The sequence below is a fragment of the Nicotiana attenuata genome, unplaced genomic scaffold, assembly GCF_001879085.1.
Source record: "Nicotiana attenuata strain UT unplaced genomic scaffold, NIATTr2, whole genome shotgun sequence".
Lineage (NCBI taxonomy): Eukaryota > Viridiplantae > Streptophyta > Magnoliopsida > Solanales > Solanaceae > Nicotiana > Nicotiana attenuata.
In genome coordinates this window covers 106,181-119,735 of record NW_017671789.1, presented here as the reverse complement: position 1 = coordinate 119,735, position 13,555 = coordinate 106,181, and the positions used below count along the sequence as shown (strand labels likewise).

Genomic DNA, 13,555 nt, shown 5'->3' with positions numbered 1-13,555 from the left:
CATGCAAATTAGTTGTAAGAATTCTATAAAATAAAAAAAATTAAATAAAATAAGTAGTAGTATGCTATAGCTAACACGTAAGTAGACGGTATAATAAAACATAAAAAGCTAAAAAGGATAATATCCTAAAGAACCAGCTTTACATAATAATTTAACCAACAAAAATGTAATAGTGAGTTAATGAATCTAATGTAAAACAAAAAAGGGTAATATACTACAGCTAAAAAAAATGTTAAAGAGAGTTTATAAATCTGATGTAAAACAAAAGGTAAGATACAATCGTTAAACCAACTCTACCTAATGATCCTCCTAAATTGGGAGGGGATTTAATATATATAAAAAAGTATGCAAATAAAAAATATTAAAATGAGTTAATGGATGTAATATAGAACAAAAAGTAAAACAAAATCCGTATAATATAGAATAAACACGTCAAGTCCAATAATTTAAAAATACTTAGATAAGGTACAAATGACATATAATGTAGTGATCATTTTAAGAAGAAAAAAGAAAAGTAAAACAAAACTATTTAAAAACATGTTTTTCTTCTCTAACTATCTCATTTTTTCAAATTTAAGCTTTAGGGTTTACGGTTAGAATTTACGAGGACCAAAACTAAAAAAAGTAAAATGAAAGCTCCTTTTTTGGACAATATTTTTCTTATTAATTTATAGTTTATTTATTTGAGCTTAAAGTGATTAAAACTTAAAAATAACAATAAAAAGGGTGAGAGAGAGAGGTACTTATGTCCCCTTTTCTAATATCTCATTTTTGTTTGAAATTTAGAGAATAAAAAAATCAAAGTAGACACATAGATCAAACAACTCATTGTGAAAAAAATTATATCATTATTAGGTAGTCTTATAGCCTGTTTGGCCAAGTTTTTTTTTTGGCCAAAACCAAGCTTTTGGAAGGAAAAAAAGTGCTTTTGAGGAGAAGCAGAAGCAGTTTTGGAGAAACAGAAAAAAGTAGCTTCTCTCCAAAAGCACTTTTTTGAGAAGCACTAGATCGGAAGAGCGNGGTTCAGACCCCTAAGCCCAAGAAGACCAAGACTTCCTCAAAGAAGTCTTCATCTGTATCCAAGACTGTTGAACCTTCTTCTTTGGTTAAAAGGACAAGGTCTTTTGTGAAAGCCAAGCAAGTTGAGATCACTGAGGAGGAAGATTGGAGTGGTGAAGAAGAGGGTGAATCGGATAATGAACAAGATAAGCTGGCCAAGTTTGGCAAACGAACCATCTTGAAGGGTAGACTTTTGAAGAACTTGGAGGAACCAGGGATGGTTCTACTGGTTGATGCGCTAGATGTTCAGGGGTTGGAAGGACATGGTCTTTCAGTTGGATGGCAGGCTGGCTAGAAATGAGATTATTGATTTCATAGCCAATGCAGAGGTCAAGGATGGCTGAGTTACCAGCCATGTGAAAGGGGTTCAAGTGTCGTTTGATACAAAAGAGCTGGGTGAAATCCTTGGCATTCCTTCTAAAGGTTATGATGACTATACTAGGCAAAAATGGCCAAGTCTGGACTCTCTTCCTACTTCCCTAGACATTACTAGGAAGTTCTGTGATACCACAGAAGTGAATAAGGCCAAGGTTGTGTATAAGGGTGAAATTAAGCCATCCCATAAAGTGTTGTTTGAATTCGTCAACAAGTGTGTGCTGCCTAGGCAGGAAAGAAGGCACATTTCCAACTACATGGACTTGGTTTTGATGGAGTGTCTTGAAAGTGGGCGGCAGATCAACTGGCCTGGATTTATGATCAAGCTACTTGATAGGGTTATCAATGGCTCCAAGGCCCATGCCACTCCTTATGGTTTCATTCTCACTACTGTTCTTGCCCGTTGTAAGGTGCCACTTAGGGGTGTTCATAAAAACCCGAAAAACCGAACCAAACCGAAAACCAAACCAAACCGACTAAAAAAACCGATACTTTTTGGTTTGGTTTGGTTTTGGTTTTAAATTTTAAAAACCGATCAAATTTGGTTTGGTTATGGTTTTAATCAGAAAAAAACCGAAAAAAACCGAACCAAACCGACTATAGGAGTAGCTATTTCAAATTCATTATTACACCTATATATATGTATATTTTTATACAAAGTTTCAAAAAATTTATGGTAAATGTTAATAGTTTGCACTTTTAGTATAGTTCTTTAACTTTACATTCTAATTTGATTGGTAGTTTTCTTTTGTTAAGTGTAAGAATCCATTTCGTGTTAAAAATAATATATTTTTAATTGAGTCCTTAAATTATTCATCACTATTTAATTCAATTATCATCGATATATCTTGATAAAAATATATTTCTAAAAGGGCAATTGATTTGATAGTGTTACGTTGAAAATGTGGTCGCCGAAATATGTGTTTGGTAGTGTATGTCGTATATTTAAGAAAAAAACCGACAAATAACCGAAAAAACCGAAAATCCGACAAAATCCGACATAAACCGAATCGAGAAAAAACCGACTTAATTGGTTTGGTTTGGTTCTAATATTTGAAAAACCGACTTACTTGGTTTGGTTTCTTTTTCTGGGAAAACCGATCCAAACCGAACCATGAACACCCCTAGCTGCCATTAAATATTTGTCTAATTCAAAACAAAACAAGAAGAACGAAAGCTGGCACGATCAACACTAAAAATTATTGTGGCAAAGACAATCTAAAAGAAGATCTTACATTACCAAAAATAATACAATAACGAATGAGAGAAATGAAGCCATTGGGGAAAAACAAGTTAGTCAAAATATCCTAAAAATGAGAATATAAGACTGTATTGTTCATATTTTCAAGTTTTTTACAAAATTTTAGTATCAAACGAATAACAAATTGAAATCGTAAATGTATTTGTAATGTCCAAATTAGATTAGCAATTTAAAACAAAGACAACTAGAAACAAACACAAGCTAAATAATATCACAAGATTAACACATAGTCGAAATTCATGCTAAAATTTGACAATATACAACCCATTGCTTGGGCTCGGGCATAGCACGGGCCAACTTTTACTAGTAGTGACTATGTGTGTCAATGTGCAATGACCAGAATATTGTAGAAGAAAAAGTACTATCTGATAACTTAGTACACTTTTCATTTGTCCAACCTTTAAAAATGAATATGAGATGATAAATTAAAAAAGAAAAATACAAAAGCTTGCATCACTTATCAGTTAAGTTTCCTATAATTGATAATTTAGTTGCTCAATCGTAGATTGGTTACTCTACATATGCAAAGTGAGATTTTCACTTAACCCTTCTCTTTCCTTTTTAACGATGCATTTTAAAAACTGTTGTCCTATTATCCAAAGAAATATTTTTGTGGGAATTAAGTAAATTTACTTCATTAACCGCTTCTAATCTTCGAAAATATCCCTATAATGTGTCTAACTAAGCCATGTGTCAAAAAACTATGAGGGTGTTTGGATTGGCTTTTAGGCAGTCTTTAAGTTTTTTTTTTTTTTTTTAATTTTTTCCATTGTTTGACAAAATAAAAAAGTATTTAAAATAAGTTAAAAACTACTTAAAATTAGTCAAAAGCAATAAGATGCCTCAATTTATTAATTTTTGGCTTAAAAATTACTTTTGCTGGAAAATTACTTTTTTTTAAGCCAGTCTAAACGGGCTCTATATCTATGACCACTAAAATAAGTAATTTTGCATTGAATTGCCCCTTCTAATGTGTCAAAGAAATGTGTCGGATAACCATTTGTATGCTCGTAAAGTATGTTTCACTTTGTTCCCTCAACTTGCCCAATCAAATTGTATAGAATATAATATTTTCAATTTAAAAAAAAAACAATTGGCAAGGACATAACTTTATGCCTTTAAAGTGAAGAAAAGCAACTTGGTCATTGGGCCCACGAACAAAATGAGGCCCACATATTGTGCGGGCCACAATAATATGTGGGCTGCATTTCATATTTATCCGCAATCTACTAGTGGGCCATACCCCACGGAGGTTTATCCAATAGAAAAGCAATTCGACTATCAGGAAAAAAATAAAAAATAAAAAGTCGTCTCTTCCTATCGGCCAACAAAGACAAGACACTGTGTGGTCAATATTGGGTGCTTCTCACGTGTACATCTTCGAAATCTATGCCACAAGCGTTGCCTTTTGATATTAATAATTCTCAATTTTCATTGGTATAAAGTTTTTGTATCTATATGACTATATGTTTTTTATTTTTATTTTGTTCTTTCCTTTTTATTTGTGGTTAAAAAATAGAAAGAGATACAACAAAAAAAAAAAGGGGACACAAACAAGGATGGCTCAAGTGGTAAAAATCATCTATCTTTAGCTCTATCAGTTTGTTTTACCAAAGGAGTAAAGTGGAGAGCTCTTGAGGGAGGGGTAAAAAATAAAATAAAATAATAATATGATGTCTATATCTCAAACATTTTTCATAGTGTCAAATGCATACCCTATATGTAAAGTTAGGGTGGCAAACGGACGGGTAGGGTCGGATATGAGCGGGTCGAAAAACGGACAATGCAAAAACGGATAAATTATCCAACCCGATCCATATATAATACAGATAAAAAACGGATTAACCAGCAGATAATATAGATATCCATATTATCCATGACTTCTTGAATATGATCACTTTTGGGAGAATTTCTAGTCTCCCAAACTTGAAGAACCCTCAATTATACAAATGTAAAAGTTAAACCTATTAGTTATCCATTTTATAAATAAATAATATGGTTCTTCTCCGTATTTGACTCGTTTTTTAAAAAGTTCATTATCCAACTCATTTTTAATGGATATTATGGATGGATAACTATTTTCTTTTAACCATTTCGCCACCGTTATGTAGTGTGTAGACTTAATTAGCTTTTGCTTAAGATTTTGTTACTTAGTCAATGCATTAACTCTAGTGCTGCTAGGATGATATTATCTTGGGTTTTATCAAAAAAACAAACTAAATAAAGTGTCCTACTAAAGGCTACCTTTCATATTAAAGAAATAATATTAAGTAAAATGAGGGTTCTTTTTTTTTCTTTTTCTTTTTGCTTAAAGTTTCAATTGTTATTTCATTATACTTGGATAATGGACCACTTACTTTCTCCCCACAGGGCTCAGAAATGCCTCTTAATACACACCAACGGACCCAAAAAAAAAAAAAGAAAAACTTCGAAGAATGTAGAAACCAAAATCATTTGTACCTTACTCTTAAGCATTCCTTCAAATTATTGGCATATTATAAATGCAGTAATTCAATTAAAGTTGTTTAAATGAGAAGAATTTCAAATCTTCCTTTTATCAACAAAATTAAAACAAATAGGCTAAATTCACTATTACCATTGAAACGAATATTATAGTTATATAAATGCATCGAATAGTAAAACCAGTAGTAAAACAAACAAATCTAATCACCATAAATTAAAAAATGAATGGGCTTGTAGAAGTACATAAAAATTAATAATGCAAATGAGGGGAAAAATAAAAAATATCCAGATTTACAATTAGTAATTAAAAAATAGTCACAATTTCAAAAGTGATCGAAATGTAACTATTTTTTCATATAAAAAAAAATCTGAAAAAAACACCTTTAAAAATTCGAAAATATTCCAGCACAATATGTTGGAGTTCGAATTTTTTACATATGAGCTTCCACCATAATGTGTTAGAATTTCATAATGTTTTGGAGTTCCAATATAATATGCAAGAAGTTTATATGCAGAGCTCCATAATCTTGTATATTAAGCTGGAACTTTCTGTGTGTTGAAGTTCCAACACAATATGTTGGAAGTTTATACGCAGGAGCTCCATAATCCCGCAGATTATGCTGAAACTTTTTGTGTTTCGGTAACATAATGGCTATTTTTCAATGACTTAGCAAATGTTGATTATTTTTTGATTACCATTCCGAAAACTGGCTAGCCGGTGATATTTTCACGCAAATGAGTGACCGCCAGCGAAAATGATAAATTTCCTTCAAGCAGCTTTCTATTAAGCCAAATGATATAATAATCTAAAATGAATATCAAGTGCCAAAAGGAAAAATATCAGAGATATTTTAGTATCGAAAAGGAAAAAATAGAGATTATTGTTAGTAAGCAACTCGCAGGACAAGAAAAAATCAGTCACCAACAATTTTGGATTTTCTTTTGATATTATTCGCTCAATGGTAGTACATTGTTTTCACAAGTTTAATGGTCCGATTTTGATCATTTGATCCGGATTTATGTTGGATAGACACTTTAGGGGTAAAACATTTCATAACAAGAATTTTTTTATTCGCAAGGCTCCAAATCCAAATATTTGGTTAAGGAAAAGTGGATTCCAATCGCCACATCACATCATTCGTGATTCTCTCCTAAAAAAAAAATAGACTAATGATATAGAAAATATTTATATAATCAATTTATTTTAAATTGATTATAACTATATTTATTTAATATTAATAACCTAATAAAATGATAAGTAACTCCTTGTAATAAGAAAATACAATTAGACCTCTCTATAATAACATCCCTATAAACAACACATCACTATATAAGCCAAGCTTTTTCGGAATTAATTTTCATATTATGTTATAAAATATGTTTTTTATAATACCACTTTATTCTAACACCCAAAAATATTTAGAACAAACGAGACTGTTATATAGATTGATTCGACCGTGATCAAGTCGTTTTAATCCTAGGAAAGGTAGAAGAAGATGTAAAAAGGAAAAGAAAGGGTAAATAAGGAATCTCATGAGAATCATATTTTCCCACCATAATAATCCATACAGACAGATGTATATAATCAAAACTTAACCTTGTCTCTTCTCTCTCCTTAATTTTCTTCCCATAATAAAAAAAGTCTCAGCTGTTTTTTCCGGAGAGAGAAAGAGAGACAAAGAAAGAGAGAGAGAAATATGGATAGGGTGTTTTCAGTGGACGATGACATTGGCGACCACTTCTGGTCGACGCCGCCGACGGCGGACTTAGGCGTTGATTCCCCAAGCGCTGCTGCTGCCGCCGCCTCCTACTCAAAGATGATGAATCGCAGCTCTTCCGAATGGGCTTTCCAGCGCTTCCTCCAAGAAGCCACTGCCGCCGGTACCTCCACTTCATCTCACCCTCAGCCACCTACAATGACAGCGTCTTCCTCGTCCTCTTCGCACCAAAACGACGTCGTGGAGATCAAGGATGAGAATCTTTCTACTCCTAATTTAAATCCCAGTACGGCGTTGAATTCGAAGCCGGCGTCATCGTTTGGCCTCGCACCTCCGCCGAATATTGCCGTTGATTCCGAAGAGTATCAAGCATTCCTGAAAAGCCAACTCCATTTGGCTTGCGCCGCCGTTGCTTTGACTCGCGTAATTTTCTTTTTTCTTTTTTACGAATTAGCTTCGAAAAATTTCGCCTTTCAAATTATCTGATTTTTGTTATAGCTAAATCGTAGAGTAATTGATTCAGTAATGAAATTATAACTGCAATTTATATTCATAGGGCAAGAGTTTAAACCCTCAGGATTCAGGTTCTACAGCTCATGACAAAGGATCAGAGACTGCTAGTGCAGCTCAATCAGGATCGCACGTCTCCACTTTAGGCAAGTGTTATTTACGTATAATGTGATCTGCATGTAACATGCTGATGTCATCTTTCTTCCCACTGATTATGTATGATGTACTTTGATTTTGGTTTTTGTGTTACTCTGTGCTGGCTGTAGATTTATGTTGCTATCGAAAAGTTATACAAGATCTACTCTATGAGGTTTTGTCGTGGTTTTTACTCGGAAATTTATGAAGATCTGTGCTTCCTTCTCTTTTTAGATATTGGTTTGGGATGCTGATGATTGATGGCAGTTGTATGGTTATGTGAACATCTCAATAAACCTGATTGATTCTTGGATGAGGCAAAATTTGTCTGTATTTCCGTTGATTCCAATGCCTGTGTCACTTTGCCATTACTTTCTGTAAAGTTAACATTCTTTTTACATGAAAAGGAACAAACATTAAAGGAATTTGAACATTTAAACCAAAGCAGGCGGACCCTTGGTCACACTAGGTTATGTTTGTACTTGTACCTTATCTTGCGACTCCCTACATCTCTAAAATAATTGTCTAGTTTATACTTAACAAACTCATAAAAGTTTCAACAAATAAGAAAAAATCATTAGAAGTTAATTTAAGTAAAGAAATTTGTACCTCTGCCCGATGCATGTTCTCTGAGATTTTATATGAATTTAACGTAGTTCATCCATCATTCCTCATCTGCCATGACGAACATCTTCCAATCCGCAATTAAATGTTCTTTGATTGATATTCAAAACATTGTACCCGTAGTCGTAGGTACTGCCAAGTGCAAATAAATCGAGCCAAGTTGAACATCTTGCTATTTGAGCTCAATTAACAACCCTTAGAGATAAAGTTCGGGCTTGGTATTAATATGAATCTAATCCGAAAGTGGATGTTAGTAATCAAAGTTGGTTCACGAGCTCTATACAATGAAATCTAGCTCTTGGATGCAAAGCTAGTATCAAGCTTGAATTCGTTGCATATGTTACAATTTAGAATTTAGCATATTTGTTTCGTCGACTTGAGCATATTTAAAAATAAGAAATTGAACGCAGATTATGCTCATGAACAACTTAATTAATACCTTAAGAAAATAATGTTTTAAAAGGTTAATTTGGGACTCAATTAAGTGTGAAGCGGGATCAAGAGGCCTCAGGTTGATCAGGGGAGCAAAAGTTTACGGAACTAACACCCTAATAGGTGAGATATTTGGACCATGCACACTTACACCTTAGATTGTCCACCCATACTCCCCAGAACATTTTCTTTTAAGTATTTAATAGGGATATTACTTGCGTTATATGTTTTGTCCTGTAATCTAGAACTTATTGTATATTACCATGTTATGATGTCTATATATCTTGATCAATCCGCTCTTTCAAATTTATACTATTTTAATGTATTTACTCTAATTTTCATTTTTCTTTTACTTAGCTAACTTTAATTTTTAAAAGTACAAATAATACAAAATTCACGAGGCTTACAATCCTGGCTTTGGAGCTGATACCTTGCCTCATGATAGTTAAAACATTACCTTGACCTCCATCTTTTAGGCTTTTACACCACTCTATATAAAGAAGCTTTTCAGGGTTTTGAAATATTAATTTTCTATTTCAAGTAGATGCCATGGTACAATGTACATGCATTTTTAAAAGATGGGGGAGCGAGGCGAGGCGTTTAACCCAATACGGAGCGACGCGCAACATTGCACAAAATTGAAGTAGCTTATTGTTGTTTACTTATTACACCAATCCCATTCATGAGTAATCAATGAGTCAACTTATTGTCCTGGTTATTTAATCCACTATGTAACATAGAAAGGAGCCAATTTTACTCTTTTGAACTCAACCTTTAACCTTTCTCATTAATGAAGTCACAAAAAGTAACTGAATGGGTCCACTCTTACCTCTAACGAGAGCCTTGTGCACTTAGGGCGCATTTGGTGAATTAATTTGTCTTCCAAGCTCCAATCATGCCTCACATAGGATCTCCTTGTGCAGTAGGAACTTAGTCCACCCGTGCCAATGAGACAAATCAACTGCAAGTTGTTGGCTTTTGATTAGTTCGTCTTCATCTGCAATCATCATTCTAGTAATTTTCCATGTAATGTTTCTCCATTTGCTTAATCTGATATAATTGTATGGTTCAGTTATTTACTTGACAATGTAACATCTGCATCAGCAAAGAAGCGTGTAATATGCAACAGAAGGATAAATGTACGTAGACATCCATTTAGTGGGCGTTTGGACATAAGAATCGTAAAATTCCAAAAAAAAGTGAAAAAAATTTTCAAGTGAAAATGGTATTTGAAAATTAGAGTTGTGTTTGGACATGAATATAATTTTGGGTTATTTTTGAAGTTTTGTGAGTGATCTGAAAATTTTGAAAAGTAACTTTTTGGAGTTTTTCAAATTTTCGAAAAATTCCAAAATGTATCTTCAAGTGAAAATTGGAAATTTTATGACCAAACGCTGATTTCGAAAAAAAGTAAAAAATTTCTTATGTCTAAACGGGCTTAATGACAGGCAAAGACTTGGTGCAGGTTACTGTGCTATGTATCATGGAAATTAGTTTCATGTATTGAGTTGTTAGTTCCTTTTTTTCTGCAGGATCTGGTCAGGAAGTGGCAAAAATTCAAGATAAGGATGCTGGTGGGCCAGTTGGGATTCCCTCCTTGCCCCCTGTGCAAAAGAAACCTGTGGTGCAGGTGAGGTCAACAACCAGTGGTTCATCTAGAGAGCAATCTGATGATGATGAAGCTGAAGGAGAAGCAGAAACAAATCAAGGCATGGATCCAACTGATGCAAAACGTGTAAGGAGGTAATATAGTTTACAGTTTTTGTACAAGTAGCTCTACTTGAATTGCTGTCAAATCTGAGAAATATAGATTGGTCAAAAGAACTATTAATATCTTGGTGATAAACACCTCATACTAGTTGGGGATAAACATATCATACTGGTTGTTTTATGAGTTTCTGTCTTTCTGATGAACTTGATGCTGTTGGTTTCAACTTCGTTCTTACATCTGATATAAATGATGGCAGCCAGTGTTTTGTGTGAAAAGCAAATGCCCTTGATATACATTCCCAATTTTGATTCATACATGTTGTTCAAAACATTTGCATGGCTATTGATACTTTGTGAAGGTTAGAAGTTTTGTTCTAGTGCTACTGAGGCATGGCTGTGTGTGACTAAATGGATTCAAGTGAATCTTCTTTTCCAAAAGGATATACTACTACTTGTGTATGTATTATGTATGTTTTTTGTTGAGCATATTATGTACGTAGATACACACTTTTTCATTTTTTGAAGAACCAAGCAACTCGGCCAATTAAAAGAATCCCTATGTTTTCGTTCATTCTCCCCTCTCACTCCCTCTTAAAGGCAAGCAGGTATGACCAATGCTCAAATTGAAAAAAAAAACATACATTTTGCCTAACTCTTTAAAATATAAAAAACATGAGACCAAAATGACTTTTTTATATGTTGCATATGAACCAAATAGAACAATGGGAATAACTCAGTTGTCATGTTCAATAAAGTCCTTTTTTGTTGACTGCTGAAGATGTTCATCTTAGTCTTTGGCTGAATTCGCTTGCACAAAACTCTGGGTTTAGGGTTGCATATCAAATCCCTCCTCTCCGGTAAAGATTGCCATGCACCCTCATGTAAGTATAAGTGTGGAATTCAAGTACGACTCTTTTAGTAAAAGGGCCATACAAGATGCTTTAAGTCCTAGCCGAAAAGTCTAAAAGCTTCTGAAGACAATTTGGGAATTCTTGGGCTGGCAAAGAGGACTGCTATTTCCTGACTCACATTGGGTAATGTCATGCTACCAATTGCGGTTGCCTTTATTGAACCAGATCTCTCTTTGCCTCAGAAGGAAAGGATTGCACTTCAAATGGAAGGTGTCAATATGTAAAGGCTGCTTGTCCATTACATGCAGTATGAATATTCAATCCTTGGTTGGAGGTGCAATGAGTCACCGGCATAAGATGCTCCAATTTTTTCTGTTTATCAACTCTTTCCTACTTATCATATCCCGGTGGTAATGTAATCGGTCGGCATTCAGAATGTAAAGCTTATTATTGTTCTCTCTGATAGTGAAGTTTGCCTGGTCAAAATCCTAATAATCTCGCCCCTATGTTTATCAGAATGCTTTCAAATAGAGAATCAGCCAGACGTTCAAGGAGAAGAAAGCAGGCCCATCTGACAGAACTAGAGACACAGGTATGTTTTTCTTTAAATCCTGTGTAAGTTAATATTGGTACAAGACTGCTGTCTTATGAAACCTTATTTTTGGTAGGTTTCTCAACTCAGAGTAGAAAACTCCTCTCTACTGAAACGTCTGACTGACATAACCCACAAATACAATGAAGCAGCGGTTGATAATCGAGTCTTGAAAGCAGATGTTGAGACATTAAGAGCGAAGGTAAGGCTACTCTTAAGAGTTGTGGTTAAGACAGTAGATTCAGTAATTTGTTTGGAAGAAAGTGCGAGAAGACACCTGCTTTGTGCATCGGTTGTCTTCATTGAGCCTAGTGAAATGACTTATTCCTGTAACCAAAAGGAAGGAAAAAGAGTTTGCACCGAAGGGTGTGGCTTATTGGTCAATGAAGTGGGTTGAGACTCATGGAGTCTTAGGTTTAAATCCCAATGGAGGCTAAAACACTAGGTGGTTTCTTCCCATCTGTTCAAGCCTTGGCAAAAAAAGTTATCCGGTGCTTGTGCTGATGGGAGGTAGCAGGTACCCCCTCTGGAATTAGTCGAATTTGCACGCAAGCTGGCGTGGACACCAAGGTTATAAAAAAAAGGGAGAGTTTTTCCTTGGTCCAACTTCCATTGCTCATCCAGTTTGGAATCAACAAGCTGGCAACTTCATGTTGCTTTTGCTATCTCTTTTTTATTTTTCATTTCATGCTTCTAATGTCTGTCAGGCTTCGTCAACAAAGACAAACATACATATTTTTTGGTGGGACTACCCTGCCACAAGCTTATCTTGTGCTTCTATCCACCTACTCTAGGATACCTTTGCTGCTGATTTAGACAAGGTTTCGGATCCAAAAGAACAGGATTATCATGATGTCAAAAAATTCTTTTATCCTCTTTTCCTTCTCAATAAAGACCATTATATAGTAGATTGATAATTTTGTAGATCTTAACAGGGGAGGTGTTGAATAATATTGCTGTTTCCTTTTTTCCACCCTTGCCTCATATTGTTGAAAATCGTTTGCTGCTAGAAGCAAGTATAAAAGTTCCATCTTGTGCTGTTTGTTGTGCAGGTGAAGATGGCTGAAGAAACTGTTAAAAGAGTTACTGGGTTAAATCCGTTATTCCAAGCTATGTCAGAGATTTCCTCAATGGTAATGCCATCCTACTCTGGTAGTCCTTCCGACACATCAGCAGACGCTGCTGTACCTGTGCAAGATGATCCGAAGCATCACTACTACCAACAGCCACCAAATAATCATATGCCACCCCATGATCCTAGAATCCAAAATGGTATGGTAGATGTTCCTCCAATAGAAAATGTACAGCAGAATCCTGCAACGACAGCAGTTGGGGGGAACAAGATGGGTAGAACAGCTTCAATGCAGCGGGTTGCTAGCTTGGAACATCTGCAGAAGCGCATCCGTGGTGAAATCAGTTCCTCTGGAACTCAAGGCCGTGGAGAGCAATAAACACGGTTAAAGCCACCAGCTGCACCGAAGATTTTGCACAGCTTGTTGATAAAATCATACTGTTTTATTAGCGCATCCAATTCCAACCGTGGCAGAAAAATTGCCCATTCTTTGTATGACAATGCCTTCTTGGATGAGACTAATGCATTGACATCTCTTTTCTATGCTAGTTCCGACTCAATCTCTGTCGCTTTAATGGAAACCTAAATTAACTTCATTAAACAAATTAAAAAAGAAACAGAAACCCACGCTGAAGCTGATATAACTTAAAAAGTCAACATTCGCTAGATATCATTAAGAGATCTGGATATGAGACGCTAACAAGTTATATTTAGAGAAATTGAAATCAATAAAAAATGAACATATATACTCGA

The 13,555-nt window shown here is 34.7% G+C and overlaps 1 protein-coding gene across 1 annotated transcript; it reads left to right on the top strand.

Moving 5' to 3' along the window:
• The first annotated feature begins 6,749 nt into the window (after window positions 1–6,749).
• On the top strand, window positions 6,750–13,350 carry LOC109210225 (light-inducible protein CPRF2). Its single transcript, XM_019373607.1, has 6 exons — window positions 6,750–7,299; window positions 7,433–7,532; window positions 10,110–10,320; window positions 11,655–11,730; window positions 11,807–11,932; window positions 12,783–13,350. The coding sequence occupies exons 1-6, from the start codon at window positions 6,856–6,858 to the stop codon at window positions 13,179–13,181; spliced, it is 1,356 nt and encodes a 451-aa protein (XP_019229152.1). The 5' UTR covers window positions 6,750–6,855; the 3' UTR covers window positions 13,182–13,350.
• Window positions 13,351–13,555: the final 205 nt, after the last annotated feature.

Excerpts from the sequence above, each read along its gene's own strand:
- LOC109210225 (XM_019373607.1), top strand. The coding sequence starts at position 6,856 with ATGGATAGGGTGTTTTCAGTGGACGATGACATTGGCGACCACTTCTGG. Across the intron at positions 10,321-11,654 it reads GATGCAAAACGTGTAAGGAG|AATGCTTTCAAATAGAGAAT; the intron begins GTAATATAGTTT and ends TATGTTTATCAG. Across the intron at positions 11,731-11,806 it reads TGACAGAACTAGAGACACAG|GTTTCTCAACTCAGAGTAGA; the intron begins GTATGTTTTTCT and ends TATTTTTGGTAG.